The sequence below is a fragment of the Anomaloglossus baeobatrachus genome, chromosome 2 (assembly GCF_048569485.1).
Source record: "Anomaloglossus baeobatrachus isolate aAnoBae1 chromosome 2, aAnoBae1.hap1, whole genome shotgun sequence".
Lineage (NCBI taxonomy): Eukaryota > Metazoa > Chordata > Amphibia > Anura > Aromobatidae > Anomaloglossus > Anomaloglossus baeobatrachus.
Window position 1 is genome coordinate 746,996,510 of NC_134354.1, and position 23,591 is coordinate 747,020,100.

A 23,591-nucleotide genomic window follows, 5' to 3' on the forward strand; every position below is an offset into this window, starting at 1 on the left:
AAGCAACAGCCAGCAGCAGCCAGAGAAAGCATCGCTGGAGAATGTGAGTATAAAAACCATTTTATTTCAAATATACGTTTTTTTTCTGGTACATGTTACACAGATCACACCAATGAGTGTTCCGTGTAACATCAGTGATTCCAGGAAAAAAAGGATTTGTCTCCGTGCGAGGCACCTGGACACATGTGTACGCCGCACGGAAACATGGTCAGTGAAAAATCACTGATGTGTGTGCAGACCCATTTATGTCTGCATATGTATGTGATTCTGGTATGTATAAAAACTGCCACATACGTACCAGAATCACTGACGTGTGAAGGGGGTGTATGGGAGAGAACGGTCAGGTATCTCTAAATGAGCCGGGGGCAGCATTGGCCTCTTTTAGTCTCCGGCTGGATTTGTAAACTTTCAGAGAGCGTTTCAAAGAAAAATATCGCTGGCGGAGATCATGCTCTGAATTATGCTGGCAGCATACATCAACTAACAGGATATGTATGTATGTATATATATATATATATATATATATATATATATATATATATATATATATACAAACACACTCCCTGACAGAAGTTCTGTTGCTTATCCATGTTATGTAAATAAAAGCTTATAACCTGACTTTAAATTTATCCATTGGTTTTATAAATTACTCTTTTGAAAGTTGAAACCCTCCCAAATTTGGCTTAAGTTATGAAAATAAACTGCAAAGCTGAAAAATTGATCATTTAATGAACACAGAAAGGTCATATTTTGGCAAGACAAAAGTTTTGTCGCCCACAGAAAGTAATGTGAAATTCAAACAAATAATTAACTTCTAATTCAAAGATATGTTGCATAAAATTGGTGGATGAAGTTGTGGTGCTATTAGAGCCATATTTAATATTTTGTGTGACTTCCATGAGCTTGAAGGACTGCATCCATGCGGTTCAACAATGATTCATACAATTTATTGATAAATACATCAGGAATCTTCTTTGCCAGGAGGAACTTTGTTGTAGAGATGGATGGATGAGATGGAGCACCATCCTGCTGCAGAATTTGACCCCTTTTATGATTGGGAATGTAAGAGGTAGCTAATACTTTTTCATATTGTAGGCTATTGACATTGCCTTCCACCTTGCAAATGTTTCGCACTCCCTCATACTGAATGTAACCCCAGGCCATGATCTTTCCACCACCAAACTTAACTGTGTTCTGGGTGTATTTTGGATCCATACCGTCTCCAGTAGGTCTCCTGCACTAATTTGCAGTGGCTGTGGTGTAATTCAACTCAACATTCATCAAAGAAATCCACCTTCTGCCACCTTTCCAGCTTCCATCTGTTTAGCAGTCTGTGGGTCTTGGCAAATACCACACAGTTTTTTTAATTGCCTTTTGTTTAGAGCTGGCTTCTGGGCACTGATTCAACCATGGAGGCCATTTTGAAACAAAATCAACACACTACAAACTGTTCTAGTTGACACAGGGACTTGAGGTGACCAGGCCTGTTGGAGCTCTGCTGCAGTGGAAGAGGGGCTGGCTTTGGATTTTCTAACCAACAAACGTTCCTCCTGAGCAGTTGTCTTGCGTAGTCGGCCTGACCTGGGCTTGTCAAAAACATCTTCAGACTCTTCAAATCTTATTTTAATTCTTTGTACTTGACGCTGAGACACATTCAGCCTCTTGATAATTAAGGCTTTGCAGGGTAGATTTTTTGGCATGTTGTCAGAGGTCAAGTTGCTGTTCAAACTGAAGGTCTGGGGTGTTGGGTTTCTTTTATACACATCCACTAAATAACCGATCATTTAGTGAGCAAAGGTGAGGATGTAAACTAGGATTGGGTGCATTATATGACAGGGTGACAAGACTTTTGTATTGCCAAAATCTGACCTTTCTGTGTTCATTAAATGATCAATATTTCAGCTTTGAAGCAACTTTATTTTCATAACCTAAACCAAATTTGGGAGGGTTTCAGCTTTTAAAAGAGTAATTTATAAAACCAATGGATGAATTTAAAGTCAGGTTATAAGCTTTTATTTAAATAACATAGATAAGCGACAGAACCTCTGTCAGGGAGTATATATATATATATATATATATATATATATATATATATATATATATACAGTTAGGTCCAGAAATATTTGGACAGTGACACAATTTTCGCGAGTTGGGCTCTGCATGCCACCACATTGGATTTGAAATGAAACCTCTACAACAGAATTCAAGTGCAGATTGTAACGTTTAATTTGAAGGTTTGAACAAAAATATCTGATAGAAATTGTAGGAATTGTACACATTTCTTTACAAACACTCCACATTTTAGGAGGTCAAAAGTAATTGGACAAATAAACCAAACCCAAACAAAATATTTTTATTTTCAATATTTTGTTGCGAATCCTTTGGAGGCAATCACTGCCTTAAGTCTGAAACCCATGGACATCACCAAACGCTGGGTTTCCTCCTTCTTAATGCTTTGCCAGGCCTTTACAGCCGCAGCCTTCAGGTCTTGCTTGTTTGTGGGTCTTTCCGTCTTAAGTCTGGATTTGAGCAAGTGAAATGCATGCTCAATTGGGTTAAGATCTGGTGATTGACTTGGCCATTGCAGAATTTTCCACTTTTTTGCACTCATGAACTCCTGGGTAGCTTTGGCTGTATGCTTGGGGTCATTGTCCATCTGTACTATGAAGCGCCGTCCGATCAACTTTGCGGCATTTGGCTGAATCTGGGCTGAAAGTATATCCCGGTACACTTTAGAATTCATCCGGCTACTCTTGTCTGCTGTTATGTCATCAATAAACACAAGTGACCCAGTGCCATTGAAAGCCATGCATGCCCATGCCATCACGTTGCCTCCACCATGTTTTACAGAGGATGTGCTGTGCCTTGGATCATGTGCCGTTCCCTTTCTTCTCCAAACTTTTTTCTTCCCATCATTCTGGTACAGGTTGATCTTGGTCTCATCTGTCCATAGAATACTTTTCCAGAACTGAGCTGGCTTCATGAGGTGTTTTTCAGCAAATTTAACTCTGGCCTGTCTATTTTTGGAATTGATGAATGGTTTGCATCTAGATGTGAACCCTTTGTATTTACTTTCATGGAGTCTTCTCTTTACTGTTGACTTAGAGACAGATACACCTACTTCACTGAGAGTGTTCTGGACTTCAGTTGATGTTGTGAACGGGTTCTTCTTCACCAAAGAAAGTATGCGGCGATCATCCACCACTGTTGTCATCCGTGGACGCCCAGGCCTTTTTGAGTTCCCAAGCTCACCAGTCAATTCCTTTTTTCTCAGAATGTACCCGACTGTTGATTTTGCTACTCCAAGCATGTATGCTATCTCTCTGATGGATTTTTTCTTTTTTTTCAGCCTCAGGATGTTCTGCTTCACCTCAATTGAGAGTTCCTTAGACCGCATGTTGTCTGGTCACAGCAACAGCTTCCAAATGCAAAACCACACACCTGTAATCAACCCCAGACCTTTTAACTACTTCATTGATTACAGGTTAACGAGGGAGACGCCTTCAGAGTTAATTGCAGCCCTTAGAGTCCCTTGTCCAATTACTTTTGGTCCCTTGAAAAAGAGGAGGCTATGCATTACAGAGCTATGATTCCTAAACCCTTTCTCTGATTTGGATGGGAAAACTCTCATATTGCAGCTGGGAGTGTGCACTTTCAGCCCATATTATATATATATAATTGTATTTCTGAACATGTTTTTGTAAACAGCTAAAATAACAAAACTTGTGTCACTGTCCAAATATTTCTGGACCTAACTGTATACTGTATAAATATATATTATTTTTCTTTTTTTTTCTTTTTTTTTCTTTTACATCGTAGTTGATCATAATTTACATATATGTAATCTGCATGCAATGTATACATTTTCCATTTGTGCTTTGAAACGTTCCTTTTCCTGCGGTCAGAGGTAGCCCACTGATGCCTCCTGCTCTTTCGAGAGTGCACCAGATGTTCTATGGTTATGCCGTTCCACATGATTTACAATGTGCCCAAAGATACTGCAAAATTAAGCCAAAAGCAGAACATTTTCATTCTTTTTTTTTTTTCTAAAGCTTTGACATGTAGAGATATTATCACTGACTTTCTCCTCTTTTTAGGGAGTCTCCTACCATTCGCCATCAGTGACAGACTCCACGCTCACCGCCGAGGCTCTTGATCAGACTATCGCTATGTTTGACACTGTTGAAGAGGTACTTAAACACTTCAATCCTGACACATGGCAAGAGGACTTGGAAAATATATACAAGGATATATCTCAATTTCGTGGAAGAACATTTCAAGAAAGAAAATCTAAAGGTAAAAGAAAATTGATAAACAAGATTCAATAAAAAGACGAGAATGAGAATCCTGGAGGACACTTAGTAGCTGTTTTGACCAGATAATCTTCAATATATAGCTTGGTTTTAAGCAATGTGTATTGTGATCTAATGCATTGCTGTCATGGAAAGATTCTCTCAGTTCAATGACTTCTTGACGAGTTTATGAAGGGTTCTGTTTTTACACGGTCTGTATAGGCAGAGCTGCAGAAAATATGGAGTGAGAAATCTGGTGAGACCGGAGGTGTGATTTAGACCACCTCACACTCCTCTAGGCATTCTAGTTAAAGGGGTTTTCTAGACACCTGAATTAATCACTAACTAAGAAACTTTATTATTTATTTGCTGTTAAAATTCCTGAGCTGTCACATGTCATGATGTATCCGCCAGATCCTTACTTTCTGCTACCGCGAGTTCATAGTATAGAGTAGATTGCAGGAGCTGAAAAGACAAAAAGGTGCAGATAGGGTCTTACCCGGGTAGGGTAATATGCAGTTGTGGCGATTGTCACTCACCAGAGGTAGTTGTGAAAGGCACAACTACTATAGACGCATGAATATAGAGTATCCGGCTGCCGCAGTCCCCATAGAAGATAATTATGATCAGTTGTGGAAATGAAAGAGTTAACACCGCTTTGCCATGCAGGAACAAAAACCTCAAAGGTTCATTGAAGATCAAAACTGATTTTTTTTATTCTACGCGTTTCCTTCCTCCTGCTTCTGCTCCTGATTTACTCCTGAAGAAGGAGCTTTCCTGCTGCGAAACGGATAGAACAAAGATGTTGTTCTTTTTATTTGCAATAGTGGTTATAACCCCATTATGGACCTGTCCGGCTCCCTAGCAGTATGGCTGTCAGCTAGCTTTGACAGGCGACCTTATTTTCTGGATGACATGGAGGCCTTCTGGATGAAATGTGTTAGGACATATGAAGGGTAGTTTTGAAGAACCAGTTGTGGACCATCCCTGTAATGACAGAGTCTATGGGTGCTAGTAAAGAGTGTAGCCTACTCAGGGTTTGTTAGGGTTAGCTCCATCTGTGGTAACTGGAGGACCCCATTCTGGTGGAAATATCCATGCCCCCTGGCTCATATAGACCCGGTGAGACCGCTCCATTTTTGTTACTCAATTTCTTACATAGTTGATCACTTTTGAATTGATCTTCAACGAATCTTTGATTTTTTTGCTCCTCCATGGCAGCGCGGTGTTAACCCTTTCAATATCACACGTGATCCATAGTATAGAGTTGAGAAATTTGTTGTCTGTGCTTTGACGGCTCAGTCAGCAGCTCTTCAGTAAGCCCTGAATGGCATTGTCATCGAGGAGTGGCCTGTTAGCCTCAGCAAGTTTACAGTGACTGGGTATGTGCCCAAACAAAAGTAGTAATTTTATCAACTAGTTATTTAAGCCTGAGGGAACGGTGCTGAATGCTGAGCCATTTTCCAACACACCAATGCTAGGCTCATGATACTGAGAGCAGCCTGCGTGGCCCAACATGTACTACCGAGGCTTGCAGCGTCACTGAACTTGGCTCCCATCTGCCATCTCTGGGATGTCATTGACCAGTAATTACAAAGGGAGCTGCCAGCAGCAGATCTTGATGATTTGCCCAATAGCATTCAGCGTGGAAGAACATTTTTTAAACAACCATTAATAGTCAGCAAAGCTTACGAGTGTGGACATTTCTGAGCGTGACACTAATGCTTGGTACTGTATAAATTGAGATATTTTGACATTATGTTTCCATTTCTTCATCATTTACGTATCATTAAAATGGAGAATTTCTCATTTAAAAAGTTATTTGCTTTAGTTAGTTATTTACATTTTTATTAAAAGAGTCCTTTGACCACAAGTTGATCTCAGTGTGTCCTACACTTCAGTTGGCTATCTGTGATCTGTGAGCAAACCAGGCAGTAAAGGGTGCTTTACACGCTGTGACATCGCTACCAATATATCGTCGTCGAGGTCACGTCGTTAGTGACGCACATCCGGCGCCGGTAGCAACATCGCAGCGTGTGACACAAATGAGTGACGATGAATGATCGCAAGATCGTTCAAAAACGGTGATCGTTGACACGTCGCTCCTTTCCTTAATATCATTGCTGCTGCAGGTACGATGTTGTTTGTCGTTCCTGCGGCAGCACACATCACTATGTGTGACACCGCAGGAACGAATAACATCTCCTTACCTCCGTCCACTGGCAATGCGGAAGGAAGGAGGTGGGCGGGATGTTACGTCCCGCTCATCTCCGCCCCTCCGCTTCTATTGGCTGGCCGCTTAGTGACGTCACAGTGACGTCGCTATGACGCCGAACGCACCTCCCCCTTGAGGAAGGGATTGATCGGCGGTCACAGCGACGTCGCTGACAAGGTATGTGCGTGTGACGCTGCCGTAGCGATAATATTCGCTACGGCAGCGAGCACCAAATGTCGCACGAACGATGGGGGCGGGTGCTATCGCGCTCGACATCGCTAGCAATCGCTAGCGATGTTGCAGCTTGTAAAGCGGCCTTTAGTGCTAAAATTCCTCACAGTGCCATTACAGGGAAGTGAAGTATTACACAGTGGTATATGTTCACCTGTCTATGTAATGCATGGAATGCCAGACACCCCAGAGCAAAAGCCTGTTGTTTTAAGGTAAAAACTTAATCTATGAATTCATACTTCTTCTTACAGAATATTTAAAGGGAATCTGTCAACAGGTTTGTGCTATGTCATATGACAGAAGCATGATGTAGGTAAAGAGATTATGAATCTAACGGTGTATCACTTAGATTACTGGGTGCAGCCGTTCTGACACAATCAGAATTTTTAGCTTTACTCATGTAGCAGAGTCCAGAGGGTCATCCCCGTCCACACAAGCCACTCAATGGAGATTGTACATTGACTGTGAGGTGTCAATCACAGCATGGGGCGTGCCGGACTACTGTGCACATGGGTTTCTAGTTTTGTAATGATAAGGTTCCTGCTGCTTAAACAGATATAGCAAATAATCAAAAGATCAGACTATTGCAAAACAGTCAACCAATCATCCATTTAGTGGTGTAATCGTTTCTTCCGTTCTGCAGAAAGTGAAACTTTATCAAATATACTAATTAATATTCTTGGAGCCCCCTTCGTCTGGCCATGAGGTTCAGTTTACCATTCCGCCCACTGGGTTTACATACCTCACCCCCCTCACTGATGACTGACAGCACTGGCTTGTTGTCTGACCCACTAAGCTACACTAAAGGCCGCTTTACACACAACGACATTGCTAACAAGATGTCATTGGGGTCACGGAATTCGTGACGCACATCCGGCCTCGTTAGCGACGTCGTTGCGTGTGACACGTACGAGCGACCGTTAACGATCAAAAATACTCACCTTATCGTTGATCGTTGACACATCGTTCTAATCCCTAATATCGTTGCTGCTTTTGGACGTAGGTTGTTGGTCGTTCCTGAGGCAGCACACATTGCTACGTGTGACACCGCAGGAATGACGAACAACAGCGTAACTGCGTCCTCTGGCAACAAGGTGGGCGTGTCTTTCATGCGGCTGCTCTCCGCCCCTCCGCTTCTATTGGACGCCTGCCATGTGACGTCACTGTGACGCTGCACAAACCGCCCCCTTAGAAAAGAGGCTGTTCGCCGGCCACAGTGACGTCGCTGGGAAGGTAAGTACGTGTCACGGGTACTAGTGATATTGTGCGCCACGGGCAGCGACTTGCCCATGATGCACAAACGACAGGGGCGGGTGCGATCAGCAGCGACATCGCTAGCGATGTCGCTACATGCAAAGTGGCCTTAAGAGTTCACCAATCATCATAATTAGTATGTTTGAATAAATTGCAGTTTCTGCAGAATGTGGGAGGCAATTAGAGCATGAAAGGTGCAATTTTATATGTTCTACAAGGCTGTGTACTTACTTTATACTGTCTGTTTGGACTAACTAACTCCCTTTAAAATAACCCATTTAAAGGGAACCTGTCAGAAATGTTTACTATGACTGTGTAGCCATTTAAAAGATAAACCGATCTATTCCTTTATGACCCCAAAGCACTGCTCCACCAGAGAGAAATGGCATTTTGTAGTTGTGACTAGAAGTGCATTGAGTAATGATGACGCACTTCCAGCTTCTCAGCCTTAAAGTTGTATATACTACTTAGGCCAGAGTCACACTTGCATATGACTCGGCGAGTCTCGCATCGGCATCACCTGAAACAACCACACACTCTCGGTCAGGTGCATAGAAATACATGCAGCTGAGACGCTTCTGTCCATAGAGTGTGCGGCCGTGGTGGGTGATGCCGATGCGAGACTCGCCGAATCATACGCAAATGTGACTCTGGCCTTCCAAGCGCTCTACCCTAGCTGATTCATAGATTTGATAGATCATTTACTCTGGAACATGGCCTTTGACTTGTCAATCAGTCAAGACAGGGTCTGCTATGTAGGAAATACAGCCAAAGTCTAAGAATCTGTAAGTGCATCGTCACACCCTAATAGACTTACAAGCACAACTTCAAAATCTGAGTTCTCACTACTGGATAAGCACAATCTAAACAATTACAATATTTCAGTAGAAATTTGAAGGTTAATCTATCCATTTGCAAAGCAAAAATGTGTGGACAAAAAAGAGGCGGGGTAGGGAGGGAGATTATACATTTGAGGTCATTGTTAGATGAGTTCCAGGAGTTAGATCAGGGGTGGGGAACCTTTTTTCTGCCGGGGCCATTTGGAAATTTCTACCAACCTTCGGGTGCCGCACAAAACTATCAATGTTTAAATGACCCTGCTATATTGGGTGAAACAATTAATTAACTGGGGGCATGCACACCACATGAGGGGCTGGGGGCATGCACACTACAAGATGGGCTGGGGGCATGCACACCACAAGAGGGGCTGGGGGCATGTGTCGCGGGCGGGGAGGAGGGTGTCAGCACACCGCGCTCACCCCTTCTGCTCGGGTCCGGCAGCTGCTCCTGGTGGCTCGAGCCGTGGGCCGGATCCCGGGGTGTCTCGAGCGACACTCCTCGCCCGTGAGTGAAAGGGGGGGTGTTTGTTGGGGTTATAGTTCGTGACGCCACCCACGGTTGTGGTGATTGCACCACCGCTGCTCGGTGTGGGGGTCCCGGGGATGGTGATGGGAGCAGCCAGGTGTTGTGTTGCCCCTCCGTGGGTAGGGGTTGGTGATCCCGGGGCCCGGTGAAGAGATGTGAAGTGTAGGGCCTCGAGGGTGCAGGGACGCGGGGGCAGCGCTGTGCCTTGCGGCACTATGGTACTCACTCAGCCTGACACGGACACAGTTTGTACGGTAAACCAACGGCTGGTAGGACGGTCCCACAGACGGCTGCACCTGCACTCCCGGTAGGTGACGGTGACTTCTCTCTTCCTTGCACCTGTGTGGTCTGATGGTATCGGTGGATTCCCTCCGGTTACCCGCTCCCCGACTGCAATCTGGGCCGGAGGAGCTCTACACTTTGCCCGCAGGCGCTGGCCCTGGGGAAACTGGTGCCTTGGCGGTGGCGGTGTCTCCCCGTTAATGGTCGGGCTGTTGCCGTCAATCGGGACTTTGTTGTTGGGGGATCTGCGTCCCCGTCACTGACGGATTCGGCAAATTGGGCGACTCCTAGCCTTGCCGGGGTCCGAGAGGCCCCTGCCCTGGTGCTGACTGTCCTTCGGAACACTGCTCCAGACCACCGGGCACACAGCCAACGGGGTCCTTCCAGGAACTTCCGAACTGTCCCACTCCGGACAGTCACCGCCGTCGCTGACCTTGCTGTTCTAGCCCTCCACAAAGCTGGGCTCTCAGGCTTTTCACACTCTCTGCGCTGTCTCCACTTCTTGCTTTCCTCCTTTTCCACTTTCCTTTCCTTCACTTTCACTTCTGGTTGTTTACTCTAGCCCCTGCCTGGGCTACTCCTCACTCCTTCCACTTCCTCCTCCCTGACAGAACTCCTCTCTCCAGCTCTCCCCTGAGCTCTCCCTGCCTGGTCACTTCCCGCCTCCAGAGTTGTGAGCTCCTTGGTGGGCGGAGCCAACCGCCTGGCCCACCCTCTGGTGTGCATCATCAACCTCTGGAGGAAGGCAACAAGGATTTCTGGTTAGCAGGTGTGCCTACCTGGAGTGTGGGGTGCGGTGGTGTTGTTACTCGTGTCCCCTGGCTTGTCCAGGGCGACACATTCCCCCTTAGCAAAATGCAGACCGTCCGCGGGCTGCCGTCCTACACCGGTTTTATTTTTCTGTAAAGGGGATAACAGGGTTAAACATATATACATTTCAATAACTCTTCCCAAGACGGGAGGCACATTTTACTTTAAACGTTTCAACGGTGTACGGTCACGGTTTCCGCTCTCTCCCACCCAAGCAACCTGGCCCTGATGCTGCCCCTAAAACCCAGGCAGCACCCCTTGACCCACAGTCCAGCACAAGTCACCCGAGCGGGATCTGTCCTTGCCCTCCAGAGGGTGGCCACCGGTTCCTTTGGTGGCTGGGCCCTGGCCTGCTCTGCTCAGGGCCCTCCCTCCAACCTGCCTCTCCGGAGGCGGCATTGCGGAAACGGTAACGGTACCCAACATATTTACAAGCCACTAACGTTTGTGGTTGCCCTGCAGAGTTCACGGGCTTGTCCATGGATAGTTCCCATGCATTTTTAAACTTTAAACGGTCCCCACGGGGACAACGGTGCCGGCTCCTGCCGGTTACAAATCACAGCTGACAATCAGGTGAAAACTCGGTTCAATCAGTGTTTTTCATTTTTCCAAAACTTTCAAACTTTTAACTTTTTCAAACAAACTTTCAAACAAACAAAGTGCTGGTCCCAACGGGGACGGTGCTGCGGGCATCTGCTGCCCTTTTGCGGCTTAACAGTCCATTCTCACTCGTGGGGCTCTAGTGCCACCTTCACACGGTGCACCGCTCTGGACCCCAATGGTAGCTCGCTGCAGGCGATCCTCTTCCATATTCATGCGGGCATGCACATCCGCTCTACACCCCTCTCGGGCATCGATCTCCCTGCGCAGCTGCTGTTGCCGCCGCTCCCAGCCGGGAGTACTTTCTGTTTGCTCCGGTTCAGCGTGTGCAGGGGACGGACCCAGCCAGAGTCCCTCCGTGTCGGCTACGACCGGCACCTTCAGTAATGAGGGACCCCGCTGTGACATGGCCTCCTCTGCCTCCTGGCAGCTGCATCCCCGCCGTGCCTCCGGTGCATCTTTGCTGACGGGCTCAGCCTTTGGCTTCTTCCATAGAAGCGGTTCAGGGTGGTCATGAGCTTCTGCTGCAGGTCGGTCCGCCGGGGCGGATTGGCAGGGTACCGCTACCGGTGGTGGTGGTAGCGGGCCTAGTGGCGGGGCAGCAGCAGCTAACGCGGGTAGCGGGAGAGGCAGCAGGGTGAACGGGTGTAGGCCGGGCCCCTCAGCCGCAGCGGCCGATCCCTCGGGAATACAGGGACGTGGGTCTCTTACCCGTTCCTCCAAATCTTCCTCCACCTCGCATCTCCGCATAGCAGCCACCGCTTCCACCATGTCGGCCTCCCACTCCTCCAGGAGGAGCTGCATGCGGACCTGCAGACGGCTGCTTAGCTGGGCGGTCCGGACTTCCACCCACGCCGCCATGCCGGGCGCGGGGACCACGGTGTTGTTGGTCGGACTCAGCATCTTTAGCAGCGGCCTCTTCCAGGAACCAGTAAATGGCCGCAGGGTCCTGGCGTCCCTGCTTCCAGAGCCGCGCTCACATGCGGCCAGCCGCCATCGCGTCCCCCTTAGCTCTTTCCGGCCCCTCCTCTTTCGGGGCGGAGTTTTGGCCTTCGCGCTTCTACTGCTCGAGAAGACGCTCGAGCGGGAACTTTTCGCGCCAAAGATGGCGGCTTCTGAAATTTTTCTGCCGGATACCTCCGGCGGTAACAAGGCGCACCTCTACCTGACGGCAGAGCGGTAAGATCCTGTTCGTGACGCCAAGTTGTCGCGGGCGGGGAGGAGGGTGTCAGCACACCGCGCTCACCCCTTCTGCTCGGGTCCGGCAGCTGCTCCTGGTGGCTCGAGCCGTGGGCCGGATCCCGGGGTGTCTCGAGCGACACTCCTCGCCCGTGAGTGAAAGGGGGGGTGTTTGTTGGGGTTATAGTTCGTGACGCCACCCACGGTTGTGGTGATTGCACCACCGCTGCTCGGTGTGGGGGTCCCGGGGATGGTGATAGGAGCAGCCAGGTGTTGTGTTGCCCCTCCGTGGGTAGGGGTTGGTGATCCCGGGGCCCGGTGAAGAGATGTGAAGTGTAGGGCCTGGAGGGTGCAGGGACGCGGGGGCAGCGCTGTGCCTTGCGGCACTATGGTACTCACTCAGCCTGACACGGACACAGTTTGTACGGTAAACCAACGGCTGGTAGGACGGTCCCACAGACGGCTGCACCTGCACTCCCGGTAGGTGACGGTGACTTCTCTCTTCCTTGCACCTGTGTGGTCTGATGGTATCGGTGGATTCCCTCCGGTTACCCGCTCCCCGACTGCAATCTGGGCCGGAGGAGCTCTACACTTTGCCCGCAGGCGCTGGCCCTGGGGAAACTGGTGCCTTGGCGGTGGCGGTGTCTCCCCGTTAATGGTCGGGCTGTTGCCGTCAATCGGGACTTTGTTGTTGGGGGATCTGCGTCCCCGTCACTGACGGATTCGGCAAATTGGGCGACTCCTAGCCTTGCCGGGGTCCGAGAGGCCCCTGCCCTGGTGCTGACTGTCCTTCGGAACACTGCTCCAGACCACCGGGCACACAGCCAACGGGGTCCTTCCAGGAACTTCCGAACTGTCCCACTCCGGACAGTCACCGCCGTCGCTGACCTTGCTGTTCTAGCCCTCCACAAAGCTGGGCTCTCAGGCTTTTCACACTCTCTGCGCTGTCTCCACTTCTTGCTTTCCTCCTTTTCCACTTTCCTTTCCTTCACTTTCACTTCTGGTTGTTTACTCTAGCCCCTGCCTGGGCTACTCCTCACTCCTTCCACTTCCTCCTCCCTGACAGAACTCCTCTCTCCAGCTCTCCCCTGAGCTCTCCCTGCCTGGTCACTTCCCGCCTCCAGAGTTGTGAGCTCCTTGGTGGGCGGAGCCAACCGCCTGGCCCACCCCCTGGTGTGCATCATCAATCTCTGGAGGAAGGCAACAAGGATTTCTGGTTAGCAGGTGTGCCTACCTGGAGTGTGGGGTGCGGTGGTGTTGTTACTCGTGTCCCCTGGCTTGTCCAGGGCGACACACATGCACACCACAAGAGGGGCTGGGGGCATGCACACCACAAGAGTGGCTGGGGGCATGCACACCACAAGAGGGGCTGGGGGCATGCACACCACAAGAGGGGCTGGGGGCATGAACACCACAAGAGGGGCTGGGGGCATGCACACCACAAGAGGGGCTGGGGGCATGCACACCACAAGAAGGGCTGGGGGCACAGACGCCACAAGAGGGGCTGTGGGCACAGACACCACAAGAGGGGCTGGGGGCACAGATACCACAAGAGGGGCTGGGGCACAGACACCACAAGAGGGGCTGGGGGCACAGACACCACAAGAGGGGCTGGGGCACAGACACCACAAGAGGGGCTGGGGGTACAGACACCACAAGAGGGGCTGGGGGCACAGACACCACAAGAGGGGCTGGGGGCACAGACACCACAAGAGGGGCTGGGGGCACAGACACCACAAGAGGGGCTGGGGGCACAGACACCACAAGAGGGGCTGGGGGCACAGACACCACAAGAGGGGCTGGGGCACAGACACTACAAGAGGGGCTGGGGCACAGACACCACAAGAGGGGCTGGGGCACAGACACCACAAGAGGGGCTAGGGCACAGACATCACTGGGGGGAGGCACAGACATCACGGGGAGGCTGCTCACAGGACTGGGGGATAGGCCGCACACAGGACTGGGGGATGGGCTGCACACAGGACTGGGGGATGGGCTGCACAAAGGACTGGGGGATGGGCTGCACACAGGACTGGGGGATGGGCTGCACACAGGACCGGGGGATGGGCTGCACACAGGACCGGGGGATGGGCTGCACACAGGACCGGGGGACGGTCTGCACACAAGACCGGGGGATGGGCTGCACACAGGGTTGGGGGATGGGCTACCCACAGGTCTGGGGGGATGGGCTGCACACAGGATTGGGGGATGGGCTGCACACAAGATTGGGGGGTGCTCACAGGACTGGGGGATGGGCCGCACACAGGACTGGGGGATGGGCTGCACACAGGACTAGGGGATGGGCTGCACACAGGACTAGGGGATGGGCTGCACACAGGACTGGGGGATGGGCTGCTCACAGGACTGGGGGATGGGCTGCTCACAGGACCGGGGGATGGGCTGCACACAGGACCGGGGGAGGGGCTATATACAGGACTGGGGGATGGGCTGCACACAGGACCGGGGGATGGGCTGCACACAGGACCGGGGGATGGGCTGCACACAAGACCGGGGGATGGGCTGCACATAGGGTTGGGGGATGGGCTGCACACAGGTCTTGGGGGATGGGCTGCACACAGGATTGGGGGATGGGCTGCACACAGGATTGGGGGGATGCACACAGGACTGGGTGATGGGCTGCACATAGGACTGAGGGGGGCTGCACACAGGATTGTGTGGGGGTGCACACAGGACATTGGGGGGCTGCACACAGGACTGGGGGGGCTGCGCACAGGACATTGGGGGCACACTGCGCTGAGAGTTTTATGAAACTCTGGGGGAGAGGGTTTACAGAACTGGGGTGGGGAGGCACAAAGCATTGGGCAGGGCACATAGCAGCAGAGGGCCGGCGCTGGACTCACAGCAGCATCGCACTCACATCACCGGAGTTGAGTGCAGGCACCGGACACACAGCATCGGAAGGAGAAAGCGGGCACAGAGCTCCGGAGGGCAGGGGGCGGGCACTCAGCATCAGAAGGAGAAAGCGGGCACTTAGCTCCGGAGGGCAGGGGGCGGGCACTCAGCATCAGAAGGAGAAGGTGGGCACTCAGCTCCGGAGGGCAGGGGGCGGGCACACAACGCTGGAAGCTGTGAGGTTGCTGTGGGACCCGCCCACAAAGTAAGTTCTGATCACCTTGGCACTGGCCGACAGGAGAACACATTGGTGCGCACAGGCAACAATGTGTGGATTTAAAGGGTCGACGGCCTGCAAAACTACGGTGACTGCACGAGCACGGCCTCCCCCGGGAATTTGCCCGGGGGGCGCATAAAAGGTCATGGCGGGCCGCATGCGGCCCGCGGGCCAGAGGTTCCACACCCCTGAGTTAGATAATTGCTCTACATTAAGGATACATGCAAACGATCAGGATTTACTACATCCTGGACTCAGCGGGTCCTGACCTGCGGGGCCGTGAGACTCCTCCGCAGGAGAATGCACAAGACCGCAGCTGCTCGTTCCCACAAGCAGGTTTCGGGGTGCTGCGGTCTGTCGCTTGTGGTCTCCCTATGTAGGACACTTGCGACTCTGCAGCAAAGAATTTAAATGCTGCGGCTCAGAAAGCTGCACCGCAGGTCAGTGTTTGCTGCGGGGAAAACAAGCACAGTGGGCACGGGATTTCTAGAAATCCATCCACTATGCTTGTACTGTACAACACAGCTGAAGCATGCTGCGTCCAAAACAATGTGAACACTAATACTATAGGTCGCTATGGTACACGGATGCCTTTACACCCATCCAGGGTCACTCTGGGTCACTATGGTGCACCGATGCCTTGGCACCCATCCTGGGTCACTATAGGTAGTTATCGTGCATGGATGCCTTTGCACCCATCCAGGGTCACTCTGGGTCACTATGGTGCACGGATACCTTGGCACCCATCCTGCATCACTATGGGTCACTATGGTGTACGGATGCCTTGGCACCCATCCTGCGTCACTATGGGTCACTATGTTGCACGGATGCCTTGGCACCCATCCTGATGCGCCTGACAGTGGGCACAAATACATTGTGTACCTAGCCTGATTCATACATTTCACTTGAAGACAAAACAGGTTTTAAAAAGCTTAAGGAAAGATGGATAGATTTTGCATCTGGATTTGCAGGTGGAAAATGCACAGAGGAATCCATTTGTAACAAAGTAGATGAGATTTTAACAAATCTTATCCAAACACTGTAGGAAAATATCCAAGGATAAAAGTGGAGAGACACCGTACACGTTTTAGATCTGCAGCATGTTAATACATATTACTGATCCTTACAGCAACTTTGGAAATGAATAGGATAAAATGTTGGCACATTTTGCTCCAAAATCTTAATCTTGAAGATGGCGCTTTTTTTCTGTTGCATTTTTACCTTGGAATTTGTGCCAAAATCCACAATAGACAAACTCCGATCATTCCACTCTGCTGCTGCTTCCTTTCGGGGTTCCCTCTTATGGTCACATATTGGGAACACAACCCCCGACCATGGACTTTTGACACAGTATAGGTGATAACCTCTTGACTTGTGGGAATCTGGCTGCTGGGATCTGTACCGATCGGCAGAATTGGGCACTTTTAGCCCTGTTGGTGTTGAGCACCAGTGCACATGTGCAACCATTGCTGCATTCATTCGTTATAGGGTTGCCGAGTACTTGACTCAGATTTTTCGTTTAGACCCATAGAAAATGAATGGGGTGTTGCTTGTGCATCCAATGGGATTGCAATGAGGAAAAATTCCCTTTTGGAGTAAAAATTCTCTGTTCTGCCAATCTGTGCAGGTCCCAGCATTTAGACCCCGCCATCACCAAGTTTTTACCTATCCTATGGAAACCTGTTATTAGTGGACAACCTACTAATTCCGTGCAGAGCAGTGGGGGATATATCCCCATGCGGTAAATGACGCGAGACAAATACAGAACGACTAGTTTCCATATTAGCCTCAAATTACAGAAACACAGCCGATCCCATCAGTAAGTGCTAGCACTTCTCTGGCACCGGTAGAGATTTTCCATTACTCATAAAACATGACACAGTGACTGTTACAGGAAAGCGATGCCAAGTGGCATGGTGCCCTCCTCCCCCACTGCTAATGCAAAATACATAAGTATAGTTTCTTCAACATCCGAGAACCATTTCATGGTAATTTATGCCATCAGATTGTATGTTTATGAAAAAGCACAAAAATATTTCATTTTATGAATGTATTTTTTGCAGTGAATCTGGACAAGCTAAATGATGACGTCAAGAAATACAGCTGCACTCCGAGGAACTACACAGTAAATCTTCGAGAAGAGCTGAAGATCACCAATGCCGTGTTTTTTCCACGGTGTCTCCTCGTTAAGCGATGTGGAGGAAGCTGTGGCTGTGGGAGTCCATATTCCAAATCTTGTTCATGCACGTCTGCTAAAACCGTGAAAAAGTATCACGAGGTAATCCTATCCATCAGGTCGATATGTAGAAGATGTAAGAATAATAAATTGGTCATCCGTATTTTGTATTGTTTGATGAACTGTGATGCCTCGTCTGCAGACAGTGCTAACTTGAAAATGTGGTGATTGTACTTGACTATCTTTGGGAGTGGTTGGCCGTTATGGTCAAGATCTGGGATTATAACTAGAGTAGAATGTGTATCAAACTATTCCTAATCGCTATACTCATATCGAGTACTGTCTAATACTCGCGTATTCGTTCCGAATAGCGGGTGTAATGCAAGTCAGTGGGGAATACTCGCAATGTAACGAGTAACCCAAATGCCATTCAGGTCAGGCATTCAGGTTACTTGTTACTTTGAAAGTTTTTCCCCATTGACTTGCATTACACATGTTATTTGGAACGAATACGCGAGTATTAGACAGTACTCGATATGAGTATAGCGAGTACGAATAGCTAGGTACTCGCTCAACTCTAGTTATAATGGTTGTTAATCATGGGTAGCACAAGATTAAAGACATTATGCAATGGATGCAGGAACATGGTCAGCACACACCACATCTCCTGGACAGGAGAGTAGAGTATATATACAGGATAGATTGGGATCTCAACTGATTCTTTCTGAGAGGTGAAACACTTGCTGCTTGCTTTTAAACATGTTTTCCCTCACAGAATGCAGGAGCTGCGATCCCATGTCTTTATACTCTTTTGCATCCTCCACTGCCCAGGAGATGTGGTATGATCAGACCATGTCAGACACAACCATTACATAGCAGGGGCACATTTTTATAAGATTATCTCAGCAATGGAACATTTTTTCAGTTGTCCACCTGATTTAGCCGTGCACATTAATCATGCACCTACCATTCTTATTGCCCATATTCCAAATTATGAGTCTGATATATACTGTATATGCATACAAGATATTCGCAGATACCAAAGTGGCTTGGTCAAAAGAGGAACATGAATGAGTTTATTGAGGAACTTGAACTACTTATAGCAAGTTTCTTGAACGCAATCCAAGGCTGCATATTACTATTGGTCAAACCGCAGTGAAGAAACTTATACAGATATTTTCTCTAAATTACATAAACTTTTAAATATATATTTTTTTAATTATATTCTCTTATATTGATCTTAATATACTAGGATGAAGGCATAGGGACAAAATGGCAGTTAATAACAAAATGGTAGAAACTAAAAGAAGCTATCACATAGCTTCTCTCACAAAGCTGAATTATATTTAAATCACAGGAAAGTCCCAGAATGTCTTATAAAGGCCGCTTTACACGCTATGATATCGCTAAAGCGATGTTGTTGGGGTCACGGAATTTGTGACGCACATCCGGCCGCGTTAGCGATGTCGTTGCGTGTGACACCTATGAGCGATTTTGAATCGTTGCAAAAACGTGCAAAATCACATGCCCCCCTATTTCCAATTATCATTGCTGCTCGGTGTACGATGTAGTTCGTTGTTCCTGCGGCAGCACACATCGCAACGTGTGACACCGCAGGAACGAGGAGCATCACCTTAACTGCGGCTGCCGGCAATGAGGAAGGAAGGAGGTGGGCGGGATGTTCGTCCCGCTCATCTCCGCCCCTCCGCTTTGATTGGGTGGCCGCTTAGTAACGTTGCTGTGACGCCGAACGAACTGCCCCCTTAGAAAGGAGGCGGTTCGCCGGTCACAGCACCGTCGCTAGGCAGGTAAGTAGTGTGACGGGTCCGCACGATTTTGTGCGCCATGGGCAGCGATTTGTCGTGACGCATAAACGATGGGGGCGGGTACGCACGCTAGAGATCTCACTAGCGAGATTGCAGCGTGTAAAGCGGCCTTAAGTCTTATCATGTCTGAATGCAGATATGGGTGCAAAACATGGTGGAAGGGCCATTTTGAGTACTGTTATTTTGGGTATCTTCACATAATCATGCCCATAACACACCAAGGTGCCACCCTATCCATGAAAGCCTACAGCCATATGTAGTTTGTTCCCATGGCATTGCAGTTAAATTCTGTACCTCAAATTGTATACCAATCCTATCATATGTACACTTAACCCCTATGACCAGATCTGTTGACCAGTTGGGCTGAGGGTCTATAAATAACCGCATCTATGCAGAATTAATGTCATATGTCTAATAGGCAGGGAATGTGCATACGTTGGTAAAACCCTCATCTGCTTTTTCATTTCGCTTTTGCCGCAGAATACAATTTACGTTGCATATAATTCCCTGCACCTAAACCTAGAACCATTATATAGAGCATAAAATCTCTGAATATCAGAGCTGTGATCAGCCAGTCAAGCTGTCCAATTTCCACCTTGTTCAAACACTCCTCGGCTGTCTTGTCTGGGAAAAGTGTTTGCCAATTCATTTTTTTCTCCTGTTATCAGCGCAGCCCATATACCATGCTCATGTTTTTTAATATAAAACACAGGGAAAATCCCACAGCTGTCAGAGGGCTTGTTAACTTAAATGCTGTCCAAATCTCTGCTCTCATCCCAGGCACACACTTTCCTTTCCTAGAAGAAATAGATTTTTTTCTAACCAAAGATCCCACTTGTGTCAGTCATTTCATTTTACCCCAGCTTCAGTAAAAAATAAATGAAAATTGTTGTGTGCTTTGAGGCAGTGGTCTGTTCTTGGAGAAGTGAATGATTGTAATATGATAGATAGATAGATAGATAGATAAATAAATAGCTAGCTAGATAGATAGATAGATAGATAGATAGATGAAGTGCCCCAATGCAAAATTTGACCTGCCCCCTTCCCCCCCCCCCCCCAATCATGATGGTCAGATATATGGGCCCTGGAAGGGTTCTAAATTCTACAAACACATATGTCTTGCCCCCCTCCATTCATTATGTAGTAATGTCTCCATCCTGGGACCCTCCCCCATTTTGGTATATATGCCCCCCATAGTGGGCCTCTTCCTGATATATATGTCCTCCATCCTGCGATCTTTCCAGGCATATATGTCCCCCAGCTTGATATATATGTCCCGCATTCTGGGCCTCTTCCTGATATAAATGTTTCCCATTCTGGGATCCTTCCAGCAATATACAGTATGTCCTCCATCTTGGTATATATGTCCCTGATCCAGAAATATATGTCCCCCATCCTGGGCTCCTTCCAGGTATATATGTCCGTCATCCTGGACCCTTTTCCAGGTATAAGTCCCCATCCTGGGCCCCTTCTTGGTATATAGGTCCCCCATCATGGTATATATATCCCTCATTTTGGTACATTTGTCCCCCCATCCTGGACTCCTTCCAGGTATATATGCCCCCCATCCTGGGCCCCTTATTGGTATATATGTATACCATCTTGGTATATATGTCCCTCATCCTGGTATATATATCCCCCATCCAGGGGGCCTTCCAGGTTTATATACCCCTATCCTGGGACCCTTCCAGGTGTATATGTCCCCATCTTGGTATATATGTCACCCATCCTCGGCCTCTCCATGATATACATGTCCCCCATCCTGGAATCCTTCCAGGTATATATGTCCCCCATCCTGGCATATATGTTCCTAATCCTGGAATATATGTCCCCCATCCTGGACTCCTTCAAGGTATATATGTCCGTCATCCTGGACCTTTCCCAGGTATATGTCCCCCATATAGAGTGTACAGAAAATATATAAATATGATCACCGTGAGAATATAACTTCAGTCCACTAATCAGTTTGGATGCAACCACCCGTTGGCTGGGTAACATAGATATCCAAGCAAGACAAAAAAAACTTTACAGCTGAAATCCTTTTTGTTAAAAATTCCTTTCTTCTTTATCCATTCTAAAATGACATGTCAGGAAGCAGGATAGTACATGGACATGACAAGTCCAGCATCAGTATCCAATATGCCTGTTGGTTTAGAAGGGCTCGGCTCCTGTCTCCTCCTCGTCTTAAGGGGTTAACTCTCTTTATACTATAAAATGTGAATCCTGTGAAATCTCCCCTATTCATGCCCTAGAAATGTTGTGATACATTGGAGAAATTGTTGCTGTCCTTATTTATCACATCCCTGGTATGCTAATTTATTCTGTGCCTTAGCTTTCTAGTAGTACATCCAACATATTTATTTTTTCACAAAGTTCACATTCAACATTCAATGCAATAAAAAATAAATGTTATATTGCACTTAATAAATTGTTTAATTTCTTAAGTTTATCCTTATGAACCAATATATTAATTGTATTTTTTAGCATATTTACAAGCTGCACATTGATCACTTCTGCATTTATGAAAACCCGATAAGGCTAACCAAGTTCTATTACCAGAACTAAACATATTCCTATTAGAAATTAGACTAAGGAACAGGATATTCAATAGACTTGGAGGGTTTTTTTGCTGAAAAAAATGCATCAATGCGTGATCCATGAATGATGTCATTAAGATACTGATCTCTATTAATAAGGGTATATACTTATTGATAATTCCCTTCATTTGATTAAATTATTTTCTAAACAGTCACAAAGGACGCTTTTTTTTTACCAAAATCCCTTTCCCCATTACATTTTTTTTATACAACCATGTTTCTATCCGTTTTGTCCACCGTATTTTTAGCTTTATTCAAACCCCAGTCTTGATAACCTCTAGTCTAGTTTCTTTCTACCACATATGGCTCTTCCCTAGTACAATTCTATTTTTCCCGGATCATTTCTCCCACAGGAATATTATTAATAACATGTCAATATAATAAACAGAAGTGGTTCCACACTCAACCGTGCAATACCTTACACCAAAACCTTGGAACAGCCTCAGTCCTCCTTTTGAAGAAATGGTAATGGGTGCATGTGGACGAGAAGAAGAGATATCCAGAACAAGAGTCCATTAAGTAGAATACTACGCCATACACCATCCAAGATCCAAAAAGTGCTTTTATTCCATATAATGTGCAGGTAAAATAGCGGGAGGGAGAGATCCGGTTGCAGGCCCCCCAAGGACGACGGCTGTTTCCAAACCCGTAAAAGCACAGAAGGTGCGAAACGGCCGTCGTCCTTGGAGGGCCTGCACCCGGCTCTCTCCCTCCCGCTATTTTACCTGCACATTATATGGAATAAAAGCACTTTTTGGATTTTGTATGGTGTATGCCGTGGTTTTCTACTTCATGGACTCTTATTATTAATACATGTTTAGGGTCACATGAATTCACTTTAAGTATATAATTTGCTGTCATCTTCTTACGAAAAGTAGAAGTTTCAATAGACATATTATATCTACTGTAAATTCCAGATACAAAAATGTAACAGAGTCATAATCCCATTTGAATGTAAAAAATAAATTGCATGAATTTTTATTTAAATAATCTAAAAAGCATGGCATGGCAGATACATCAAACGTCAAAATGATAACGATATCGTCAATGTACCTGCCATACCATCCAATAAATTGCAAAAATTATTAATAGAAAAAATATACTCATCCTCCCACATGAAAAAAATCAATTAGCAAATGAAGGGTAACATTAATTTATTTCTTTTTTGACTAGCACTTTTAGTGACCTAGGATGTAATTCATCTAGACCTGGAGATTTAATTTAATTTACGGTAATCTCTCCGTTTATAGATAGTATCGATTATTTTATTCCTTCCCCAGTGAACATCAGTTGATGTTACATTTGATTTCTTAGAGAACACAAATGAAAAATAGGAATTTAAAAGTCCAACCTTCTCAACATCATTTTTGACCACTTCACTCTTTTCATCCTGTAAAAATTTTATGGAATCTTTGACTTTTTTTTAGCTTTTGACATACCCCCAAAACCTTTTTATATTGCTTTTGGTCTCCCTTCCAAGCCTCACGTCATGAGTGGCTTTACCTCTTCTAGCACTTGCCCTGCAGTCCCTGCAGACAGCATTATATTCTTCTTTAGATATGTTCCTCTACTTCCATTTGATATACTGTATTTTTTTTGTTTTATAAGACACATTGGTTTATAAAGATGCACCC

The 23,591-nt window shown here is 47.3% G+C and overlaps 1 protein-coding gene across 1 annotated transcript in view; it reads left to right on the top strand.

Annotated features, from left to right (window-relative positions):
- Positions 1–23,591, top strand: part of PDGFD (platelet derived growth factor D) — a 309,522-nt gene that overhangs the window by 273,142 nt on the left and 12,789 nt on the right. Inside the window, exons 5-6 of the mRNA XM_075337454.1 lie at positions 4,098–4,296; positions 17,422–17,636. Of these exons, the coding sequence (XP_075193569.1) occupies positions 4,098–4,296; positions 17,422–17,636 (414 nt within the window). The remainder of the gene's footprint in view (positions 1–4,097; positions 4,297–17,421; positions 17,637–23,591) is intronic.